General features: G+C 42.1%; 1 protein-coding gene across 1 annotated transcript; it reads left to right on the top strand.

Annotated features, from left to right (window-relative positions):
• The first annotated feature begins 684 nt into the window (after positions 1–684).
• wnk2 (WNK lysine deficient protein kinase 2) lies at positions 685–25,558 on the top strand. The gene is given in 30 exon segments (XM_040052107.1): positions 685–2,357; positions 7,167–7,339; positions 7,827–8,047; positions 8,777–8,934; positions 9,533–9,621; positions 9,833–10,052; positions 10,907–11,177; positions 12,074–12,354; positions 13,745–13,858; positions 14,279–14,311; positions 14,506–14,622; positions 14,779–15,189; positions 15,361–16,053; positions 17,213–17,262; positions 17,413–17,575; positions 17,668–17,784; positions 17,878–18,048; positions 18,128–18,170; positions 18,270–18,425; positions 18,628–19,484; positions 19,688–19,745; positions 19,856–19,920; positions 20,040–20,425; positions 20,427–20,624; positions 20,735–20,961; positions 21,058–21,288; positions 21,436–21,534; positions 22,237–22,281; positions 22,399–22,721; positions 23,105–25,558. Coding segments are annotated over 30 exon segments (6,939 nt in total). The 5' UTR covers positions 685–1,691; the 3' UTR covers positions 23,408–25,558.
• Positions 25,559–26,114: the final 556 nt, after the last annotated feature.

Here is a 26,114-nt window from a genome sequence, read left to right as displayed (position 1 = left end):
GAGTTGAGTGTGTGGGCTGGGCCCTTATAAACTTGTCAAATCTTCCCTGCCAATGCCAAACAGCTTATCCAATACTGACTTCTGTTTTGAGCTTCTGGTAAGTAAGTAAGTAAAATTTTATTTATATAGCACATTTCTAGATAAAAAGATCACAAAGTGCTTCACAAAGTATAAAACAAAAAGTCAGTACCCCAGGTGCTGACAACATTTTTTCCACTAATTTTGCTGATACCAAATGCCCTGATTAAAATTATAAATATATTATATTATTTTTAAAATAAAGATAATAACATATTTCGTACATCTTTCAGATCACCATAAAAAGTGTTTAAATACTTTAAAGATATGTGATGTAGACTGTTATCAGATCTTCGTAGTTTATTAATATAATGAAAATAATATTTATGTCACAGAGATAATATGAAAATATGTTAAATATGTATTAATATATGCTACCTTTCTGACTTAATTCCAACTTAATTTTTATAATTTGTTTGTTTTTGTTTTACGATATGGATACAAAGACCCCGTTTAACCCTGTTTAATAAATCCTGTAAGCACAAATAAAATGTCTAAGGGGACTAAAACCTATGATAGCTCTTCGAGAAATACACCAGATGTTCTCATGTGTCGGTCTCTCTGCACGTCATCCATCCGGATGAGTCTGCTGTTAAGACAGGGTCCGGTGCGTGTTATCCGGTAACCCACAGCGTGCCTCTTGGTTGGTAGGCTTTCAGTCATCTTCCCATTGGAGGCTTAGCGCGTCACGATGAGGGCGGACAGCGGTGTGGACCACACAGCCTGTGTCCGGGGAGGGTAAAGGTGCCGCCTAAAAGCGTGCCGAGTTATTGGATACGTGTTGTTGCTAGGGGCGTGGGTTGTGCCGTGAAATGTTCTAGTTTCCCCAAACCTGAAAGAGATGAAATTGAAGAAGAAAACAGTATTATCATCTGGAACGACAGATGCGCTGAGAGCTGTGTGCTCCGACGACGTGGGGCAAGCTGTGCCGCAGTGAGCATAATCTGATAAGCGCTTGTGTCCATCCTGCACTCGGCTTCAGGACGACGCAGGAGAGGAAAAAGTATATGCGGAGTGTGAGGATAGATGGAATTATGCTGAGGTCACACTTCTCGGAGCTGATTCACACTTTCACCCGGAACACCTGCTGTATATTTGCATCCACCGGAGTCCGTCTCGATGACTGACGCGCACTTGCTTGTCCCGCGATGTGTCTTTGGAGGAGCCGGTGCGTGCCACGGTCTAAATATCCCCGCCTGTCCACTGTAGGCCTATAGAACAGCTATTTGTCTGCGGAACAAATCACAGTTTTATAGTAGGCGCAGATTTTCTTATGCAATGTGGTCGAAACGGATTTCGTGAGCTCATAGGTTAAACTGACAGCGACATCAGGCTTAGGTCGCCTTGCTCTGTGCTGTACTGCAGCAAGGTGGACCACCGGGGCGTGAGGTGGCAAGGAGCAATGCACGCATCCTCCCCGCTGGACATTTTTTGGGGGATGTTTTGTGTCCCGAACAAACAAAAAACCCAAGGCCATACACCCTGAACTGGCGAACTGCGTCACCGTGTTGGAGTGTTGCAGGTAAGCAGCGAACTCTTCCACCGCTACGAGAGAGCGGCTCATCATCCTCCAGAAACAATGTCGCCGGTGAGTGTTTAACAGCGTAACCGGGATGGATTCGGTGGATTCAAGCAAAGATCCGCCACTGGGATCCACGTTTTCCTCAGCACCTAATCTGGACTCGGACATTAATGCAAATGCTTGCAGGCCTGTGTATGAGAATGGTACAGACCACAATGTCAACATACAAAACACAGCCCTGCGTGGAGCAAGTGACCCCAGCTCATACCCCTCCACAGACTACCAGGTGCCGGTCCGCCACAGGTTTATTCGGCGGAGCCAGTGGTTGTCAGACTCCGAAGAGCCGCCGGTGGACACACCGGAGTTCGTCAACAGCAGCCCGGCACTCAACATCGACCTGCGAACCATCGTTGACAGGAGTCGGGCGCGGGTTCTGCACGCGACCCGCCTCCAGGAGACCTCGAGCACGGAGAGCCAGGTGGGCCTGAAAGACATGGCCACAGAGAGCGTGAACGCGGACGAGGAGAAGGGAGGCAGGAGCGAAAGCGAGCCCAAGGCAGAGGTCGTGCCCTCCGATGTCACAGGTAAAGCAGGAAGTGACGAAAACGAAGAGGAGCCCGGAATGAAGGCTGTGGCCACCTCGCCTGGAGGGCGCTTCCTCAAGTTTGACATCGAGCTGGGGAGAGGGTCTTTCAAAACTGTCTATAAAGGTCTCGACACCGACACCTGGGTCGAAGTGGCCTGGTGTGAGCTTCAGGTGGGTTCGCTAATCACTGAGGTCCAACATCAATCAGCCAACACAAATTAGCTGACTATAAGAGCTCTACAGCATCATTGATTGTTTTTCATTCGCTCATTTGAAGGTTAAAAATAAAAAGCAAGACAATAATAAAGATCTTTATATTACACATAAATACCCATATACATGCCAGTCATGTACCAAACTCTCAGGCAGGGTCAGTGGATGCTGTGTTACATTGTTGCCTTTGGTTCTTTCCCTCATTAGCTCAGCCAGGTCACAGCCATGGTTCTGTATATAGCTGGGATTGATTAAACAAGCTGAAGTTACAAGCATTTACAATACATATGACAGGATTTATGTGTGAACACACGCACGCATATATATGTATTACAAGAAACTTCACTTTTTCACTTCACAAGCTTTTATTTTTATAATTCTTAGCCTAGATGTTGCTATTTCCAAACCAAGTTGAAGTAACAGCACATTTCCGATTCAGTAGATTACAAAGATGTCATTTAAAGGAAATCTGCATCCTCCTTGTCCCCTGCGCACATTATTGACTCTTAAGTGAATTGAATTTCATCTGTACCTACTCAGCCATGTCAGCAGATGAACTGAAATGGCACTTTAATTAGTCAGATTTGCTTATAGGCTATATTTTAGCAAGGGGTGATGCAGTGTTTCATATGAGTGACAGCTTGCTGTATCACTAATCTGTGTATGTGGTAATCTAATGATTAGTTTAGATGCTGCCCATGTGATATACAGATTAGTCTGCAGACAGACCCGTAGACAGTGGCTGCCCTTTAAGGGCTCAAATTGTGCTAAGCTTTTTCAGTCTGCAGATTTATGAGCAGGCATAAGAATAGAATTTTAAAAATTAAGTATTAAGACATTCTGCATCAAAACACAAGCAGAAGCGTCTTTGTTTTTCCCAGCAGATCTTTTTCATTAAACTTAAATAGCTACTACTTCTTGGTGTATGCTTAGTCACTGAATTGGCTTTCACGTTACGCGCGGACTTAGACGTTGGGGCCAGTGCACAAAATGATGAGTCACCATCTCATCGTAATCTTAGAAACCTTTCGTGTGCTTTAAATGATCATAATTACAATTATTTCATATAAGATGAAAAACATTTCACCTCATACTCTTGCAGAAAGTGTAGGAAGGGATCTCAGCAAGTCTGGCCCAACAAATCACTGAATTTCTCCCTAATGAAAAAATCACAGCCTAGCTCTGTAAGGTTCATAGAACTAAGTGGTAGTTACATTGTGCTTCTATTTGCATTCAGTAGATGAAAATGAAGTTCTGATGTAGCCCATTCAGCTTGTCTTCATCTCATTTGAAGAGTGAGAACGGCGATTGTCCAAGGCTGTACCACAATGCGTCACTACTGTTTAAGATTAACTTTATTACTTTATTGCATTTGGTTTTCTGATCCTCATCAGTACACCTATCCATATCTTCAGTGCTCATTCTTGTCTGTTAGAAGAGAATCCAACCACTGGGCATATTTTTAAGCACTTAAACACATAATTAACTGGATTTCACAGCAGAGTGTGCTTTTTGAATGTGTGTCACGTTTGATGAGCTCTACAGTAAGTGTATTTGTGCATTATGCGTGTGTGTTTGCATCTGCGTGGTGTCTGAGCAGGTTCTTAGGGGAGATCTAGTGATGATTCAACCATTCTGTCCCTCGAGATGAGGCCTTGCCCTTCGGAGTGTCTCTGTCTGTGTAGCTCACTCACAAAAAAAGCTGCTGTAACTCAAATGCCCTGTGTGGTTTGTACACTGTGTGCGTACGGAGGTAGAAGTAAGAATGAGACAGCAGAAAACATAGATGCTCATAGAAATCAGAAATGAATTAGAAATGAATTGTATTTGGTGTTGAGCAAACCAGGCCGCCAGTTTTGCTACTTACTTGCCTGCAAAAATGCGATCAAACGTTTGCTGACTGAGTTGTTTACCCGAAATTAGCAAATCGCCTAACACAATTTAGTAAAATGCCAAAGCACTTTACCACACTGAGAAGTGTGTCTCACAGTTGTACATTTTGTCTGATGGCTTAGTAATAAATATCAAACAGCGATTTATACCCTTGTGCTGTTACCACACAGATGTGTCTGGAGAGTGAGTCTTGCTGATGCAGTCTTCTGCACCATGAGAGTAGAAACGGGAAAGGCTGGGTTCATCTAAGGACAGCTTATAGTATACGAAGTATTTGATACACAGTAAACCAAGAGTTCTGTATGTTTATATTATTTCCAGATTTGTGTCCACAACATTCTATTTTATTTCTAATATTATTTATTATTTAGTTTTTCATTGTGCACAATTATGTCTCAATAAAGACAATCCTGGTGCCACACCCTGCTGAGATCTTATCCCTCAAAGCGTCTTCTAATAATTTGTATGAAAATTGCTTTTAAAAAAGAACAATGAAGATATGGGGATGAGGCAAACTGTAATATATTTGCACACCATAAGAATCAGACTAAGAAAGAAAGTCGGATCTGTATCCTTCACAGTGTTGCATGTAATATAAGACACCTCAGACTGAGCACTGTATAGATCACTATGAGCTTTGCAGGAAATCTGATTCTCAGGTATTTGTTGATAATCAATAGCATGAAATGTACATCAGGTTATTGTGGACCCCCTGGCCTTTGAAACATCAAATGCACCCGAATGGTTTCTGCTGAAACGTGTCTATGGAGACGGCTCTAAAGAAACCCTGGAGGTCATGCATTTTTTGGCGTTGTCATAGTCTTTGAGTTGGATGTGCTGTGCTGACAAGAGAGAAACTGAAATGCGGAGGGTGTTTGCTGTCAGCTGTTTTACTATTTATACAACAGTTCAGGGAAGAAAGGGGACAAAATATTGATCCATTATACACAAACCCACTCAGGCTTGTATAAGTAAAGACATAAAATTCAAAATTTGTGCAATTTAATTCCTAAATCAAGGATTTTCATTATGCTTTGTGGCTTTGTGATTGAAAGGAAAATAAAAACCCCAAATAAATAAATAAATAAATAAATAAAAAAAATAAAAAGAAACCCTAGCTCGCTGTTATAAAGTCTTAATGGAATTTTTTTTTGTTCCATTATTTACCAGAGGCATGTTTGACATTTATGATTAAAAATGTGATTAAAGCTCACGTTTATCTGCCATGACAGATGTGTCTGTCTCTGTATCACAGCAACAGATTAAACAAGACTTCTACTCATCTGTCTTTTGAAAATGTGATTTCACGAATGCTGTAGTGCTTTGTGTTTTCTACACAGTGGTAATAAAGAGAGTAATTGGTTCAGACCCCCATGTATACCCGCTCAAAATGCCAAAGCTGCTTTCACTATAAACATGAGCCACAGGCAGCAGAGTCCCATCATAAAGCAATGGGAATATTCAAAGGAATCATATTTGTTCCATTACCATCTCTAACTGAGAAGAATGCATATCTGTCCTAAATGAGAAACAGGTGCAGCGACTTATTGAAACATTTGCAAACAGAAGTGGAAATACATTATAGAAGGCAAACACAGAGGCTGTACAAAACTAATGAGCTTGAAAGTCAGTGTTTGGTATGTTCACCTTTATTCTGCAGCACTGTCTGAACTATATTAGGCAAGTGTTCTTGTATTTTCTTTAAGCAGTTCAGGTATAGTTCTCCAGGCTTCTTGAAGGACATTCAAGGCTCTTCTTTGGATGTTTCTGCCTTTTGTTCTGTTCTCTGTCAACACGATCCCACATTGCTTCAATATATGCATTTCTATATATGTGTTTGCTTTCAAAGAAATAGTTGTCATGTTGAAACTAAAGCTGTTTCTAATCAGATGCATTCCAGGTGATATTGCATGGTGGAGAAAATCTGATGGTACAGAAATTCCATCAGTTTTGACAGGATCTCCAACCCCACTGGCTGAAACGCAGCCCCAAACCATAACAGAGCCTCCACTGTGTTTCACAGATGGCTCTCCTTCTTCATCATCATTCATCAGTTCTTGTGTAATTTGGCATACCTCAGCCTTTTCTCCTGGCCTCTCCTCTCCATTTCCTGGCCTTCCACTAAGGCCATTTTTGCTCAGGAATCTGTGAACAGTACATGAATCAAATGAAGATGCATCTCTCAGGGCCTGTGTCAGGTCTTTGCTGCCTTTTTTCCCATTTCTTAAAGACAGGACTTTCAGACATTGTTCATCTGTTGCAGATAGGTTTTGAGACCTGCAACTTCTTTTATTCTCCACTTGTCAGTGAAGTAAAGTAAAGAAAACACTGCACAACATGCTGAGATACGCAAAGTTTTCACCATATAGAAAAGATACTATTTTTTTGTCTGTCAAACTGTGTTACCTTTGGCAATCATTTTTAGTTATTTATTTTGTAGATTTGACTAAAGAAATGGGTCCAAAATAGGTATTTCTGTCCCAGGCTGCTAGTAAAGTGCCTAAAGACATGAGTTAAAATTGTTTTTTTGCTAAGTTGTCTTCTATGTGTAGACCCATTACCAGTTAGTCCCCTGAGTTGCCTTTTTATGATTAAATGCTTCATAGGTCAGTGTTACATGGCTTAACAAACAAACAAGCAAACATTCCTATGAAAAAAGGACTGGGCTGAAAATCCCTCAGAAAACGTGCAGAACTATTATTTGAGACCACTTTGAAAAGATAGAAGTCTGGCTTGTTGGAAGCAAAATATAAAGAAATGAGGTGGGTAGAGAGAGTCAGAGAGACTAATACTGTTTCTTTATACTCTATAGAAGTAGATGCATAAATAATAGTAAAAAAAACCCCAAAACATTTTCTTTCTTCATTTTTCCAGGAACGGAAACTGTCCAAAGCAGAGAGACAGAGATTCAAAGAAGAAGCAGAAATGCTAAAGGCTCTCCAGCATCCCAACATTGTGCGATTTTATGACTTCTGGGAATCACCCGTCAAAGGGAAAAAGTGTATTGTTCTGGTGACAGAGCTGATGACCTCAGGAACACTAAAAACGTGAGCGGCAAAAGAAAAATATTTCCTGTCATAACCTTTGTTTGTCTTTTTTGCTATATTTTAATTTGCTCTCCAAAGCTGTTGAATGGCATAATTTTAGTCATTCTAATCTACGGCTGAAATCCAACCACAAGCTGAAAGATATATTTATGTGAATAAGGGGGTGGATTTTCTTCGTAAAGTGTAATTAGCAAAATAAATGAATACCAAATAGAGGGTAGGACACAATAGAAAAAGATTTTCAGGCAGTCACAATTAGGAAATTGGTTTGAGAAAAGAACAATCAGTAGAGAAGGCTATAATAATTAGCAAGAGAAGAACAGCTAACTGGATATATTTTATAAATGCAGAGGTTACTTGGGGATAGATCTCTAAATGTGATTTCAGCAACTATCATTCAGCATGTTTGAAAAGCCAGTTTTTACTTGTTGTCAACTGGAAATTCTCTATCACCACAATAATATATACATTCTTTATCTTCCAACAGGTATCTGAAGCGCTTTAAGGTCATGAAGCCTAAAGTTCTTAGAAGCTGGTGCAGACAAATTCTCAAAGGCCTCCACTTCCTCCACACTAGAACTCCTCCGATCATCCACAGAGACCTTAAGTGTGACAACATCTTCATCACTGGTCCTACGGGCTCTGTCAAAATCGGAGACCTGGGCCTGGCGACTCTAAAGAGAGCCTCTTTTGCTAAAAGTGTTATTGGTTAGTTACCATGCAGTTGGAAAAAAGGCTGTTTTAATGATTTGGGAATTTTCACAGTGCAGAAAGAAACTGTAAACGCAGTGCAGACACTGTTAGACACCGTTAGGGGTCGAGATTATTTTACCTGATGCATCAAAGTCAAACATTCGCTCTAGTTTTTCTTTTAATTCTTGGCTCTGTTTTTATCTTTGGCAAAATATTTCACTGCACTCACCAATCCCACACTAAAATGTGTCAGCGGGTTATTTGTTGCTGCAGGTAGTGTTCAGTACCAAAAATGACACTGACAATCACGGTGGGAGTAAACGAAAACAGTAAATCTGTGTACTGCATAATCAAAATAAGGGAACTTGTTCCTTCTAAGTGTGGGATTTTGTGCCTGTTATGTTTTTTATGTAACAAAACAAAAAATTCTGTGAAGTGTAGAATTACATTAAAAGCTCAACATCTATGTGTCACTGGATCCGACCAGTTGTGACACAATGAGTGTTTTGAATCATTGGCCATTTTTAAAAAACATTAACCCTACTTGGTGTAGAGTTACCGAGACTGTTTGGGCTTATTATTAGCTTTTTGACCACCTTAAAGTTGCTATATTTTACTGTCATGTTTAGAAAATTCTTCACGATTTATCAGGCCTGATCAGTTTCTGCTGTTGATGCCACTGGAGTTCAATTAAACCATCAGTAAGTTTGCAATTTATCATCTTCTCTTGCATTAATTTTCCAGGCACTCCAGAGTTCATGGCTCCAGAGATGTATGAGGAGCACTATGACGAGGCCGTGGATGTCTACGCCTTTGGGATGTGTATGCTGGAGATGGCAACATCTGAATATCCCTACTCTGAATGTCAAAATGCTGCTCAGATCTACCGCAAAGTGACCAGCGTGAGTTCACGTTCAAATCCTGCCACTGCTATAATAACTTTCAATCTATGATTACAACAAAGCCAAGCTATATCTCAATTTTTTGGTTCTTATTTAGAATGAAGGGTTCATTATAAGCCTGCCACAATATCCGATTTGTTCTGCACATTTGCAGTGATCAAAAGACATGTAGGTTTGCTTATTTTGTTGGAGTTTTTTTGCCTGCACAGATGCACTGTTGTATTCTTGTGGTGTTCCAGGTCAAACTTGGAAGAAAAAAATAAAGCATCTAGCTGGTTCTGCAGCGCTTGGAACGCAGGACCCTGAGAGCATGGGCAAACCTCGGACTAATTTACTTAAATTACTGTTATAATAGACAACAGTATCTACCTAATGTAGCTAATGCTGACACTTTTAATTTGGCAGATGAGAACTGTCCTATTTCTTTTGAAAACCTTTATTCCCAGGGCTCATATGTCTGAAAGACAATGTGTTTAACAGACTCTGTATTTAATGATTTTATACAATGCAGACAGAAGTTTCTTCTGTTATTTCTCCAAGTACTTCTGTTTAAAACCTGTCATTTGGTAAGCTAAGACATGGATTAAATTTTTTTTAGGGGGTGAAACCTGCCAGCTACAGCAAAGTCCGCGACCCAGAAATTAAGGAAATAATCGGGGAGTGCATCTGTCACAGATGGGAAGAAAGGTAATTGGACCAGAACCTCTATCTCTGGCTTATGACGCATTGTTGTGTGGGTAGAGATTGACTCTTATATTAGCACTGCGTTGTTTTGTTTCTCCTCCTGCAAAGAGATGTCAATACCACTATTTGACTCTGACATAGTTTGTGCTCCTCTGTGTTTTACTGTGCCAGTGACATGTAGTGCAGGTCTGTAGTGTTTGTGTATTTCTTGCAGGTACTCCATCAAGGACCTCCTGAATCACGCCTTCTTTGCAGAGGACACGGGTGTGAGGGTGGAGCTCAATGAAGAAGATGATGGGAAAAAAGCATCCATCGCTCTAAAGCTGTGGGTCGAAGATCCTAAAAAACTGAAGGGAAAATACAAAGACACTGGTGCCATTGAGTTTACCTTTGATTTGGTGCATGAGGTCCCAGAAGTTGTTGCCCAAGAAATGGTAAGGAAATTTTTTTTTTTTTCAAAAAGCACTGTTTCTCAGTGCTTTGCCAGTTCATGTTTCTTATTGGTGTCTATTAAAATGTTGCCTCGCAACAAAGACCTGGGTTTGAATCCATCATCGGGCCGGAGCCTTTCTGTCTAGAGTTTGTATGTTCTCCCTGTGTCTGGGTACTCTGGCTTCTTCCTACAGCCAGTCAGTGAGATTAGGTTTATAGATTGATAGAGGGGAAATGAATTTAAACTCTAACCATAACAAAAGTAGTTTTGTTTGTTTTGTTTTTTTTGTGGTTTGCTATTTCAATTCAGTTTCTGTTATTTCCTGTCATGAGGTAGTTGGGCTATCAGCATAATGATATACAAAGTGTCTAATAATGTTATGGAAGTCATTACATTGGAACACATCTTCTGATGTAGGTCTGATGTAAGGAGTGCGTTACTGGTTTGCAGTACTGCGAAGTGCTTCAGATACCACAGGACTATGTCTACATAGACACTAGAGCAGGGGTGTCAAACACAAGGCACGGGGGAAAGAATCAGCTCGGCAAAGACAGTCGGGCCCACTAGAGAGCTTTGGGAAAAGGAGGGCATACATTTTCGATTTTCAATTGTATTTTAATCAATTTTAGAGTTTTTCCTGTTGGTAAAGAGCTCCATCTGGGCATTTATATTACATAACAGTAATTATTAATTGTTTAGTTAAAAGTCTTTACATGCCCTTGGTGTAAAAAGTGAGTTTGACGCTCCTGAACTAGGGCAACTGATCACTTGACCTTCCGCTCTTCATGCAAACTTCTGTTAATGCAGGATGGGTAGTTCTGAGCTGCAGTGAGTATCTTGCCTGTGCCTCCATAGGTGGATTCAGGTTTCTTTCTGGATTGTGATGTGAAGATCGTTGGGAAGTCCATCAGAGATCGTGTAGCTCTAATCAAATGGAGGAGGGAGCGGACTGTCTCACCAAATGGAAACAGCGAGACACCCGTGAAGAAAACTCAGCAGAACCTCCTGCAGGTTCCCAGTACAGGGATGCCACAGGGAGCTGCATTAGCTACTACAGATTATGAAGACCAAGAGTCAGAGCAGCAGACTCTGATCTGCACCGTCCCCGCTGCCACATCTACCACATGTAAGAAACTGGAATTAGAATATTATGTGAATGTGTGCATTAACACAAAACCTGAAGTTAAAACCAGTGTTGATTTTAAGAGTCAATTTTGACCAGTTTTAGTTTTATTAAGAATTTAAACATCTAAGCTCTTTTAGTTTTAGTTGATTCAATATCACAAGAGCATCACAAACTAAATCTGAAGTGATTCAGTTCACTAAAATATAAAGTGTAAAAGTTTGTCATGTTTTTACCAGTGAGAGTTGCTCCACATGGTTTACAAAGCATTTTATTTTCCATGACATCAAATACGAAATGCTGCTGCTTTTCCTGCTAAGAGATATTTTGTTGTGTTATCGTGAAAAAGCATAGCTGAGCCTGCCCTCCCTGCGTGTTTTTCAGATTAAATGTGTGTATCTAACCTTACTGCACAAGGAGATTACTTCTGATTGGATCCTACCTATCTATCTATCTATCTATCTATCTATCTATCTATCTACCTACCGTATCTATCTATCTAATTACCTCCCTCCCTCTGTTTGGATCTCGTATTTCCAGAACGTCTTCATCTCGCTCATATGAAATATGCTGACAAAAGTATCAACACATGTCATGATAGTTTTTCTCCTCGCGCATTTGTTATCATCTTGGTCAACAAAATCAAACACTGGTTAAAACACACGACACAGACTGTTGCTAAAATAGTTTCAGTGAACCTAAGCGAGAATCAGACATATGGCTGCTGCAGTGTCTGAGTGATGCCAAATTACGTGACATCATTTAGCATTTGAATTTTATTAAGATTCTACTCCACTGTCTCCCACACCCCATCTCTCTTTTTGAGTGTCTGTCCTTCCTCCATATGGACAAAAAGCATCACGGTGAATCATAATCTTTTACATGCTCTCTTATTACAGCTGACAGTGGAGTGAGCTCCACCATGCAATTAGATGAGCTAAACAATCAGCAGAATGGCCCCTACCCAACGCTTCAAGAACCTGTTACCACAACTCAGATTATCTACAGTCCTCCTGCACAGACTGACCCTCAGCTGCACCAGGGGCCTTACCAGCAGTCCACTGCACAGTCCGTGCAGTTACACCAAGGAGCGTACCAGCAAACCGCAGGCCAGCTGCACCCTGGGACCTTTCAACAACCTGCATCACAACTGCACCAGGGGCCTTATCAGTGTCAAACAGTGAGTAAAAGCATTTCATGTTATTTTCATTTTCTCTTTCTGATATCCTTAATGATATTTTTCTGAAATAACGAAAATGTTATTTTCTTTTTCGGAATGATACGTCATCAGCGTCACTACAGTGATCCCTTTGTTTGCCATGAGAACCTGCTCATCACTGAAAGTACTATGTGTCTTAGGCGTGGCAGCGCCTCAATGGTTGAGATGGTACAGTGTAGGATGCAATCGCTAACTAAGACAACTCCACTCCCCTGCTTGCGTCCGTTACAGGAAGTGTCTCCGGCAAATAGCACAGAGAGTCGAGTGCACGATACAAACTGCCTGTATGCTAACTCTGCCCAGAAGCCGTCATTGTTATCGCCTTTCTTGCTCCCCCATCAACACTCTCATCATGACTCAGCAAGTCATTTCGATTCACCTCACCTTCCCCTTAATTTACAACCTCCTGCAGAGCTGCCTCCATGTGTCCCACGCAGCCCAGGGCCTCACCATCACTGCAAAGCTTGCATGTCTCTCCTCTGCAAGGACAGGACAAAAGGAGGTGGATCACTGGGACACACACACAAACGCACTGACACCACATCCACCCAGTTTGCTCCAGTCTCCAAGCCAAGCGCGCCCACATCTCTTCATCAGCCAAGGTCTCCTCCCTCTCTGCCCACTACCACATCATCAAATTGTCAGCCCGTCGTGGCAGCTTCTCCTTCACATCTTTCTCCACCTTCACAAAATGTGTTCCCACGGAGTTTGTATGAAGGTGGAGATCTCACGCTCCTCAACTACTGTCTCCATCACATTGTCAGTCGCAGGACCAGCTCCCCCACCCTCTCTGATAGAGGTGTTAATCATCCACTACACAACCATGGGGATGCTGGGGTTTGTTGTTCTTCAGTACGTGAGCATAAAGACAAGAGCCAGAGCCTGGATGCTCCGTTCTACTGTTCTCCAAATGTGGTTAGGAACCTGCAGTTATCATCACATCACAGCAAAGACAGAGCCAATTCTCTGGTGGGTTAGAGAAGAAGACTTTGCATAGCCTGAAATGCCATAGCAGCAGCCTGCTGTATCTTTCCTGATCCTGCAAGTTGCCTCTCTCCCCTGGCCAGTATGTTAGCAGCCTGTTTTTGCTCCTGCTTACTCGCTCAAAGTGCTTCTCTTAACATGTTGGATGGGCAATGATAGATAAATGCTGCCGCTTCCCATTTCCATTTTAACTGCCCTTGATGAACAATTCCAGCTGCTAAAAAACACCCCTCTCCATTTTCTTGCAAGTGACCACAAATGCTTTGACAAGCTAAACTGTGAGCCACATTTGTTGTATTAAATACAAACACATATTATACAGTTCTACTATCCCTAAAGAAGGTCTCCCATTATGTGTTTCTGACAGACAGTTCCTGCTCCAGCTACGCCAGCCACTGCTGCTAACCAGAGCAGACAGTGCTTTCCAGCTGCAGGCCCAACTCTACAGACACAGAACACTGCCCAGCCCAACCAGGAGCAGGTACTGCATACATCTGACTCTAAAATACCCTGGCAACATCTGTAGTGAGACCCAAAAATCTGAATTATGAAGCGACGGTTTGAAAGTCGCTCATTGGAGCCCACCCAGCTGCCTGTCCTAGCGTGCTTGACTCGCAGGCTCTTGTCATTTGACATGCAATATAAAAAATACAATTTCAACTTTTAAATCATAAACTGAAACATGCAATATAATGGAAGTTAATCTGCCATTTGATTTAGTGGTGCTGGCCATTTTAAGTCAAGTAGGTCTAGTGCTGTGTGTGAGGTGGGTGAAAAGTGTATCTGATTTTCCCTTTAATAGCCAATGTGCACTGTACTGTATATCTGTGTATATGTGTGTGATGTGAATAGCTGTTCATGTGGTTTGTGTCTCCTTCACATTTATCTCTCCTCACTGTAGTACCATCTCCAACCAGCTGCTATCCTGCCAAAGGTAGAGCAGCATGCAGAATAACTGAATCACAAGTCTGCCCGCCCTGCAGCTCACTTGTAACAAAGTGAAGCTGTTAAACTGTTTAATTATTAGTTTGAATTCTCAGTTTCAGATTCATACTGTAAAAAAAACTAAATAAGTAAAAAAAGAAAAGAAGAAAGACAAAACCCCAAACATGTCATTTCCTTCCTTAGCTGTTATCTGCAGAGCAGCCTGCTTCCCATCTGAGTCATCCTGACACCGCTACCAGTTTTCCACAGTTAGTCTCCAGTGCTCCTTCCCCACTTCTACCCCTGCAGATCAGCATGCAGGTGTGTTGTGTTAGCATAGAGAAGACAACAACAAATCTTCCTATAAAATGTTATAATAGGTGGCAGGGTAGAGTAATAAATAAGGGGCCTGTGTGAATGTTATTTCTATTGGTTATCTTTGTTCATTTTATATCATTTTCCCTTTTTCTTTCCCAGTTTTCCTCACCATATGCAGTTATTCAAACAGGGGGCCACAAGCCTTCCCCCGTCTCCCCAGCTCCTCTGCCATCTGTCTACAGCAGCAGTGAATCCACTATGTCTAGCACCTATTACTCACGTTCACCCCACCGTCCCTCTCTGCCTCTGATTCCTCATTCTGCCATGCCATCTATGTCTACTCTTGGCACTCCTCTGTCCACACCTCAGCATGTAGCCAGTGTGGCATTCCCCCTCCCATTTTTTGCCATGGCCGTGTCCTCAGCAGTGCCACAGCAGCAGGGCAGCCCCTCCACATCTCAACCAAACCTAAGTTTCCATTCCACTCATCCCTTACCTCTCTCTCAGGTACAACCCACCCCATACCCTGCCCCCAATCCTGAGCACGGTCTGGCTGAGCAGCCTGTCCAGGTGAATATTTCACTCAGTTCTCACTGTAATGGTTGGTTGGATCATAGGAAATCTGTAATGCTAAGGTGGAATGGGTGTGATGCTTGCTGGGCATGGGTTTAGCGACTCAAAGACACAGAGTAGTTGAACTAACTGATGAACAATTCTTTAAATGTGCTTGTTTTCTTTCAGATACAGTCACTCACTCCGCGTGGCACTCTGGGAGACTTTCAGCATTTGGGTGCGGTTCACTCAGTTTTGCCTACTGTTCAGACTTCTCTCTGGGGAAGGGGAACAGATTCAGAAACTAGTGGAGCTGGCCTTGACTTAGCAGGAGCTTCTACAATTTCAGCCCCAGTCCCAGCCCCAGCGTCAATCCCAATCCCAGCTAATGTTGATACTCAACCTCCAGCACAAATTCTGGCTGTGGTGGGAGCACAAAACCAACTTCAAGTCCCAGTATCAGCTCAGGCCGCAGCTATGCCTCAAACCACAACCCTTCTTAAATCCCCCACTTCAATCCCAATACAAGTTCCAACAGCAATTCAAGCTGCAGTCTCAGCCCCAGCTCAACCACTAGTATCAGCATCAGGTCCCATTTTGGAGCAAACAGAAGTCTCCTCTGTGAGCATACTTTCATCCAAACCCGAAATGTCAGTCCCAGGCTTGGTTTCAGGCCCAAACACCCTGCCAGCACCAGTTCAGTCTGCAGCTCCTGTTCCCGCTCCAGCTTCTGTCACAACTTCAGTCCCAGCTCCAGTTCTGCAGCCTCCTGGCACCCAGACAACAGTCTCAATACCCGAGTGTTCCAGCCTGCCTGCAACTCAGCAAACTGCAGACATGGCATCTGCATCCAGCACCCCTCATCAAGAGCCCTGTGCAGAGGTAGTGATGAATCCAATGTCTGTGAATATTTGAGAGCAATACCAGTTTATACACTTATGTAAATTCTATAAGATTTACCTGTGCTTGATTAAAATTGTCTCTGCAAATGACAAATAAAGTCATGTGAAAAAGAAAGTTCTTCACAGAACTCTTTGGAGATCCATGAAAAAGTAAGTACACCAGCCAGGTGCTTCTAAAGAAAACTTGATTAACTGATCATCAGCACTTGTGATCCCCTCTGTAAAAGCAGAGGTTTAGGCAGTTAGGTGTGGGGGTAACTCAACGCCACAGTCTTACCAGTTTTTAACATCTCTGAAAATTCAGCCCAAGATCAGACCGTACAATGCTCCAAGAAACTGTGAAGAAGAAAAAAAAAACGCTTCTCAGACTCCAGAGGCCTTATTAACCATGTCAGGTGTTAAAGTTCATGAAAGAACATGGCTCCACAGCTTAGGTTCGCTTAGATTACAATACGCCAGCACATCAGTGCAATTCATAGCAGCTGTGTCAAGCATGGTGGAGGAGGGTGATTATTTGTGCTTGTTTTGCAGCTACAAAACCAGAGCATTCATTGAGTTGACCACGGACTCCACTGTATATTAAAGTAATCTAGAGTCACATTTGAAGCCATATGCCTGACAGCTCAAGACTGGCTGAAATTGATCCCAAATGCAGCAGCAATTCTACAACAGAATGGCTGAAAGAGACAAGAAGTCTGTGGTCCAAAGTGCAGACCTCAACCTGACTGAAATGCTGTGGCAGGACCTGAAGAGAGCCGTGCATAAATGAATGCCAGCAAACCTCAGCAAGGGATACAGAAACCAATTACTTCACATTATTACTACTTCCACAAATGATGGCTCATTGAATATACTGTAGCTCTGTAAAAACTTTCTTTTTCACATGACTGTATTAAAGTATCCGCTGGTCAGAAAGAACATTCAAACTGCAGGATTCATTTCAAATTATATTAACATAAATGTTATACATCAGTCCCATCATGACACCAGCTTCTGAATCTTAGTTTAACATGCTGAGAAGTAACAACACACATTAACCATATTACATTATACATTAACCACAGTAAGGCTTAGTCCCCCAGTGATCCATTATAGGTCCTTCATCGAGGTCACTCACACTCCCATTTTTCTATTTTCAGGAGGTGCTTCAGGAAAAACCAATATCTTTACCCAGTTATGAATTTGACAGGTCTGTTATTTTTAAAAAAAAAATCTATTTTATGTCTTTTCAGATTCTGTAGTTTTTACAATTTTGTGTGAGGAAAATGTGCCTTAGTTGGCACACACTTACTTGGCCGTGAATTGCTAAACTGTCTTAAAATGTTCTTTTTCGTTTTAGTCTCAAGTCTGATATACCATCTGGTAAGGAAACAAGTGATGGCTATGAAAGCTTTGCTAGTGTGGGAAAGGGAGATGGGAAACCGAGGAAACATCACCGCAAGTCTGCCCGCACCCGTTCCAGGCAGGAAAAGACCAGCAAACCAAAGCTGAGCATGCTCAATGTGAGTCTTGGTGACATTCGTGGTGTCAGAATGTACAGTTTCTTGAAATCTTTTATTTTTCTGATTGTAAAGTGTAAGCACTGCTCCCACAGGTTTGCAACACTGGTGATAAAATGGTCGAATGCCAGCTGGAGACTCACAACCACAAAATGGTGACATTTAAATTTGATCTGGATGGAGACGCTCCCGAGGAAATCGCTACTTACATGGTTAATCCAGACTTGTACAATCTAGACTTTGTGTTTAATAATTTCTTAATATTTACATTATTGTTTAACATCTTAACAACTGCATATCTACAGGTAGAGAATGGCTTCATCTTGATGTTAGAGAAGGAAATCTTTATTGACCAGCTGAAGGATATTGTGGATAAAGCTGAAGACATGCTGAATGAAGACATGGAGGGTGAAAGGGACACAGCTTTGAGTTGCAGTCCTTTACAAGTCCAGCCATTTGAAGCATTAGTAGGAGAGGTAAGAAACAAATACACTCATTGCTTGAAATTAGCAATTAGCAGACTGACTTAGCTTTCATCTGTACATTTCTTTGTAGAGTCAGCAGCCTGGAGGATCTCAACCAGTCTATCAGCAAAATGGTATAACACTTTTCTTAGAAAAACATTTACCCATATGCATGTCTGGTAAATCCTTTTTCCTCATCACTATAACTTTAAAAAAAAAAAAATTCATCCCAGTTCTTCATACAGGAAAGAGATGGTTCATAATCTGCCCTGTAGAGGAGATACCTACATCCAGTCAGGAGACCCCCTCTGACGGGACAACTACGCAGTCACCTGGGAGCTCAGCCGCTATGCACCCTGCTGACAGCACCACTGCAAAGCCCTCCAGAGGTGAATGCAAATTTTCCAATAATATCCAGCAGCTTCAAGGAGCAAGAACACCACCTTGTGGCAGTACAATGACAGGCATCCTGCAGCTCACATGGGCAAAAACTGATTTCACAATAAATAAAGTAGACCTTTTATAAAAAATAAATAAATAAATCATAATTCTGTGTAATTTTGATTCTACCTTTTTAAAAACCTTTTGCAGAAGAGGGTTCATCTTCCACAATGTCTGGGGGAAGTGGAGGTTTCTCTTACGACGTGTACGGATTCTGCAGTCCTCCAATAATGTCCAACACAGACCCCCTCTTCCTGGCCACCCTGTCACCTCCTGTGTCTGCACCTCCAACTCTCCAGTCAGTGCCATCAGTGGAGCCAGCAGGCAGTTCAATGCAACACAGCATGCAAGCCCAGACAGCCAGAACACAAACATCATCCCCGCATGCTGCTTTCCCTGTGGAAGATTCGCAGGGATCTCCTCTCGGCTCCATCTCACCAATCCATGCATCTCAGAAGTTGCCTGATATGACATGCCCGGTTTCTATTGCTGACGACGTGCCCTGCTGCCCTCTGGTCATGCCCCTCTCTCTCGATGTGAGCACTTCACAGGTTGGATCTCCGCTTACTCTTCCGCTCCAGGAGCCAGGATCAGTCAAAGAGGCACCGGCTGTCTCCTACGCCCCTGCTGCACGGAGCGAGCGACCACAGCAACCTGTGGTGCTGCATCAGCCTTTTGCCACTGTTGGAGGGACCAAAGTGTCCTCACTACCACAGAGTCCAGCACCATCCCAGCATGGTGCAGGCCCCAGTGAGTCCGATGGTGAAGGAAGACTGGCTCGTAGCGGCTTTGTGGACAGCACCATTAAAACCCTGGATGAGAAACTACGGAATTTGCTCTACCAGGAGTATGCTCCCATGTATCCATCAGGCAGCGCTGCAGAGACACCAGGGTCTGGCACAGAGTATATCCAGTCTCCTCCTGGTCCAGACAGCGCCACAGGAGGCTCAGGAAACAGCACCCCAGGGCCAATAGGGGAGGGACGCTACAGAGGAGGTGAACAGCTGGTAAGTATGTTTTGTACTGTGTTGTACTGTATCCAAATAATATTAATTTAACTGTTTAATATATTTTAGTGTTCTAATGGAGTTCAAGAAAAGGAGCACAGCTAAACTGATCTAAGAGAGAATGACAAATATTATTTAGCTGTTCCTCATCAAGTATTTTAAAGGACAACGAGTAATAGTTTGTATCCTCTGCCCTCTATAAGCCTCAAATTCCAGAGAGAATGGACAGTTTGAGCGCACTGAGTGATTCAGCTGTGTGTGGTACGTCAAACATCGCAACATAATCAGCATCATTATCTCCTAAGTAAAATGAGATGTGAGTTAATTCCTGCAGTGCTACAGTTTTAGTATTGTGGATATTTTCCTTCCAGCGTCCCTGTCAAGAAGACATGTTCCTCACTCTGCTTCATGCTCTGGAGCAAGAGGTCGATTTAAGGTATGTTCTAGAGCATGTTCACACATTTAAAGTGAAGGTAGAGCTGTGTATTCAGCACCATTTTCTTCTTTCACACCATTCATGATGTCATACGAATTCTTCTTCTGTGCTTTTGGCAGATCACTCCTGTTGCCCCTGAAGTGGCCAACAGACGAGATGTGAAGCAAAGGAGCTGGAGCAGCGCTGCCTCACCGGCGCACCCTGTGGGATACATTAGGGACCATGGTCAGTTTGATGCCATGGCTACCTCCACCACAATTGGCCGTTTCTCTGTGGTGAGCACTGAAGATGACATTACACAGAGGACACGTTGTAGCCGTTACTCTGCACCGCCTGATTTCTATCTGGACACGCCTCCTTCTAATGCCAAGCGGGGCTCTTTACCTCGTGCAATGACATCCGTCCCTGTGGATGTCACGGTCCACGCTCGCTTCCTCTCCTCAGATTCAGGGGCAGGAGAGCAGCCCTGCAAAGCTGACTCCTGCCACCCCGTTGCAACACTCCCGCTCTGAGCGCAGAGGAAGTGACCTCATGAAAAGGGCAGTGGCCTTTCTGCGTCGTTCTGGTCGCAGCAGCAGCGTGCAGAGCTCTGACTCACCGAGCAGGCATGGTGGGGTGCACGGCTCTGCCTATGGCAGCAGCGATAATGACTCCGAGATGGAGGATTCAGACATAAAGAGAGAACTACAGAGACTCAGGGAGAAGTAAGCATCACTTGTGGTTTGCTTTCTGTCATGCAGCATGTTTGTATATGAAGATATTTTGTCATTTAGCTTGTAAGTCATTATTATTTTTCTCTCCTGGGTTTCCTCAGACATCTGAAGGAAATCTCTGAGCTGCAGGCCCATCAGCGAGGGGAAGTGGAGCTCCTGTATCGAAGACTTGGTAAAGTTCCTCCTCCTGGCCTGGGAGTTGCTGCACCACATGCCAGCCGTAGAAAGAGGTCCAGCAAGCACAGGCTGAAGCCAGGCAAACTTCTCAGCCCTCTGGTTCAACAGTTTAGAAATGTCACAACCAAAACTGGTGACTCTAGCAGATCCAGTGAGTGGCTTTGCAGAAATCCAAGTACTAAAAGTTAAGAATATGTACTGAAAGACTATTTATCGATGTTATCCTCTTGCATTTGTGTGTCTTTAGGTGCTGCTGCAGGTACGGGTGACAACACAGTTAGTTTAAATGGGTCTCCAGCTAAAGGGTCTTTCCCCACTCACAGCAGGGCCCGGTCATGCACCAGCCACCTTCCCAGCTCAACCTCGGAGCCTGTGCAGACTCAGCAGCCCTGCTCCCTTAAAGGCTCTTTATCTTCTGATAATATTTATGCTGGACTACACGGAGATGGAACTGGCACACAAGTGCCACCGGGGCAAGGTACCACACACCCTGATTCAACAGTATTAATAAAAGAGTATTAATAAAACCATTATTTGTGTTGTTGCTTTGTTTAATAATGTTGGCAATGGAGTGTTTATTCTTCTTACCCTGTTGTCTTTTCCCCTTGATTATGCTCCTCTACAGGCTGGTCTAATTACCCTCAACCATCTGAGAGAGTGACCTATAAATCGAGTAGCAAGCCACGAGCTAGATTTCTCAGTGGGCCTGTGTCTTTATCTATCTGTTTGTATCTCTTCTCTTCCCGCATAGCTTCATATTTTCTGGTTTCCATATTTTCAGTAAAACTCCTTTTAGTTCACAGGGTTTTTTATGTGCTATTTTTTCCCTGCCTCATTGTTATTAGTTGGTATTTTATTGTATTATTTCATTTCAGAGATGATTTTATTTTATTCAGCAGTTTACACAAATTCCCTGAAAGAGAAGCTGAGAATTTTACCCAATAGCTATCAGTCATGTTTAAAAACTGTTTTTATTTATTTATTATTCAACGTATTTTTATAAGTATTGAGTTTTACCTCACGTTTCACGTGTCTCACTAATTCTTCTGCTCTCTTTCTGTGTGCAATAAGCACTTATCAACTTTGTATTCCTAGGAAATAGACTCTTGCATGTCTCATGCATCCCAAACTACAATAGATTTTCTCGTCATGCTTCTTTCTAACCCTGTATTACCTGTTTGTTATCTGTCACTTTGATATCCTGCACTTTGTAATGCCTTAAACATGGGTCATCTGCATGATTTGCTAACTATACGGATTGTCTCATTTAAGGGGAATGATTGCCTTGTTTATCCATTTGTTAGTGTGACTTTATTCCCTTGTTTTGCAGTGCTCTGTAGCTTTGTTTTGCACCGCTCCCCGTTATTGACCATTATAACCTGCTGATGAAAGCAGCGATTTGCATTAATCTTTTTTTGTTCTGTAGGGGCGACACTGAAGCGACTTTGTCTTGGTAAAGAGCGTGGTAGCAGTATGTAAAATTACAATCTCATTAAGAATTTGTTTTTCTATAAGTCAAGTTGTTTGTTTCATGTTGTAATCAGGGTATTAAACCAGGTGTTTATATGTGTGTGTGTGTCTTTTTTAGGGTCTGGAGCTTCAGCAGGGGCTTCCAATCAGTCACAGCAGCTGCCTGGGGGTGTCACACCTCCTCCACATCAGCCGGTGATAGGATTGGCCCAAGCTCAAGCCAATAACAGCAACAACAAAACAGGCACATACAGTAGCACATCTACGAGTGCCCATGATAGCAACCTGCCTGAAGACTTACAACGACTAATGGATGACTGGGCCCAGGAGGTTCTGATTGTCACCCACCGGCCTCGCACTAACTCTTTGAGTATAACTCGACCCCAGCTTTGGGATCAGGATCCACTTCAAACAAGTGAACAGCTTGCTAGGGCTTCAGATGTGAGTGCTATGGTTATTATCTATTCTATAAAAGAGATATTGCAAATATACAGTGTTTAGATCATGAGGCCTGAAGTGTATAAAACTACTCTAATGGCTATAACTTCAAAATGCCTTAATGTTGTAGGGACTCATTAATTAGAAGAGTTCATTACAGAATACAGTAATACGCTTTCATTTTATCATGACTTGCACTCTGACTTGATTATTGTATTTCATTTCCTAATGCATGCTGGGGCATTCGTTAAGGTTACTAGAGGTTATTGCCATGCTAGTATTGCGGTACTGTATCCTGCATGTCTACATGTTAGTGTAGCTATTATTGTTTTAATATGCAAAAGTGCTATGTTTACTATTTGCTTTTAACTATGTAACCCTTTTAGTTATCGCCATGGACAGCTTCAGGACCAGAGGCCTGTAGTCTGCCACTGTCCTGGCCTGATGCCCCTGGGTCAACAATGATCGCCACCCCGCCGGCGGGGGCACATCCCTCTTATCAGCATCACTCTCCTGCTCCATTCAGGGCCTTGCCCTCACCTCTCTCTATTAGCCAGTGGCCTGGGTTTTTCTTTCCCCTTCCTCCAGGAGTCTTTGCCTTTCCTGCTGTGGCCTCAGCTCAGGATACCCACAGCTCCATTCCAGCACCATCATATCAGCCAACTGACCCCAAGGCGAGGACTCTTTAATCTCTGTAGCATTGTGTCTTCCAACTCCGTTACCAAAAATATATCTCATTGTAGTTCTAGTCAATCTGTACATAATAGTGTAAATATATATAACCAGCACGTATGTAATCATATGTACATACTCATCCTTAGTCTTTTTGTTATTTGTGTCATTTTGCATCAACATACCTCATGTCCGTATTACAATGCATAATCCTTGAGTGCAGTCCACTTGTAATTAGCTGAATCGTGCATTAAAGTGCAGATTTCTTTTTCTGTATGTGCATTGAATGTACATACTGTATTTCTCATTCATATTGTGTTTTCAGTTAAACAGCTGATGTTTGTGTTGCTCATCTCACTCATATATATATATAAGCTGCCGAGTGTATATATGAATTATCGTCAGTCTGTAAATAGCTCCTGTGTTTGTACAGTTACCATTAGATAATCTGTAGGTTGGTGCTGCAGTTACGTGTCTTAATGCAACACCTTATTTACCACCATCATGCCATCACTGTGAAGACTTGACATCCTGGTCACTAAGGCCAGTCGCTTTACTCTCTCTCAGTCCAAGGATAGGTTTCATTCTTCATCGATGAAATGCTTCCAGCACAAGCGCTTGAAACATCCTTAAGAGATTTGAATGAACTTGAACTTTATCTTCAGGTGGAAAAAAAAACACCTGTGAGAGTGCCTTGAAATGCAGTTTCTGTTTTTTGAAGAAAAGCATTTAGATTCAAAGCATACTCTAGATATTCTATATAGGCTTTCACCTTCACAGGTAAATTATGTGATTTGAATAATGAATGTGGATTAAAACATGTTTAATTTAGCAACAAAACACAGCTAAACACTACAATCCGGTGTTGCGGTACATTAAATATCAGAGATTGTAAGAAGATTAATGAATATCCAAAGCTGAGTTAGGTTAGCATATACTTGTGTAAGTTTCCTTGTTCACTGAAGTCATGTTCTTGTGGGATTGCTTTAGCACCTGCACAGCAGCCTACATGACCACACGGATGTTCTCTGAATCCCCACTGAGTGGTGTTCTGTGTTTAGAGTGGATGTTGTTCAGAGAAAGTAATTGAAATCATACATAAGGAGGGCTGAAGGACTCAACACACGAGTCAAAATCATAATCATCCCATACCTCTACTAATGCAATCTGTAGCTTTACATATTGTTGCCTTGTGGTTTTTAAGAGATTACTGCGTGGATGGTTGTCGTTTGATAAATGCTGTTGATGTGATAATATTAGGGGGGCACATGACGAATGTGAATTACCGAAAAGCCACAACTGTTTGATGTTTGCGTAATAGGCATAGGTTTTCAAAATTGTATTTATTAGATGCTGGCCTTTTAGCTCATGCTTATATGTATTAAGGCTAAAATGATTCAAGGATTTCCAAAAAATATAGTGCTTTCACTATTTTAGTCAAAAACAATACTTTAATACATCTCTTGCATAAATCATTTACTCCCTTACAAGAGTTCTGGGGTTGCATAAGTCATTTTGTGTATTTTTGAGTGCAAATGGCACAGTCATCTTAAGAAAACACTTGCTTTTATAAATGTGGTCCCTTGTTTCCCCGTGTAAAACTACACAGTCAGTATGGTAAGCCAAGCAGTTCTGTAAAGGCACGATAAACACTTTTGGGGAACCAAAACAGAAATCTTCTATTTGCAGAATTAGAGGACGCTAAATTTCCCATAATGCAACACACTAGCATCTTTACATCATCAGGGTTGTTATCTTTCAACCTGTAAAAAAATATTTTCAAATTCACAAAACACATTACGCAGACTGAGTATAACACATCATAAACTGAACCTTAAATGTAAAATCATTGGCATGACCCTTTAAAATTGTTTCACTTTTGCACATTAGAGTAATTGAAAATGGATTATTTGTCTATAAGGTAGATCTTTAATAATGACCTAGATATTTTTTTTAATCTCCTATGCAGTAGTTTTCTTTGTGCTTTCCACTGTAACTTCTGTCTTTAAATCTAATGCTTGCAATGACAGCTAGATGTATGATTGCTTTTGCCTGCTATATCACCTGTTTTCCCAGCAGTTTCCTGACCTTGTCAGATTGATACCTTCTCAAAAAAAAGCTGTACATACTTGAAGACATAAATAAATTCATTTTTGCTTGACACCACACAATATTAGTCACATACTGCTTTCATTAGTAGTCACAAGCCAAATTGTCTCTGGGTCTTTACTCTTCTCCACTCTAATTCGCCAAAACAGTATTGCTTATTACAAATGAAAAGACAGTTTTGCAAATGCAGTTCTGGGAAAGTTATCACTCTATATTTCACCAAACAGAGGCTAAAATCTATGTTAAAATCCACATTTCACCACTGGTATTTGTATTTCACTAATAATAGGAGATTTCTGAGGTGTTTACTTAAAGTTTTTGTGTATTAGTATCTTTCTGTCAGGCATAATACACTTGACACTGCAGTTTGAAGATCATCTTGATCTTGATTGTGGCTCAAAGAGTTGGCAGTTCGTCTTGTAACCGGAAGGTTGCCGGTTTGAGCCCCGGCTCGGACAGTCTCAGTCGTTGTGTCCTTGGGCAAGACACTTCACCTACCGCCTCTGTCAGTCTGCCCCAAGGCAGCTGTGGCTACAACTGTAGCTTGCCTCCACCAGTGTGTGAATGAATAATGGAATTGTAAAGCGCTTTGAGGGCCCCAAAAAGCGCTATATA

The sequence above is a fragment of the Simochromis diagramma genome, unplaced genomic scaffold, assembly GCF_900408965.1.
Source record: "Simochromis diagramma unplaced genomic scaffold, fSimDia1.1 OVJJ01000389.1, whole genome shotgun sequence".
NCBI classification, from domain to species: Eukaryota; Metazoa; Chordata; class Actinopteri; order Cichliformes; family Cichlidae; genus Simochromis; species Simochromis diagramma.
This window is presented reverse-complemented; position numbering and strand designations above follow the sequence as displayed.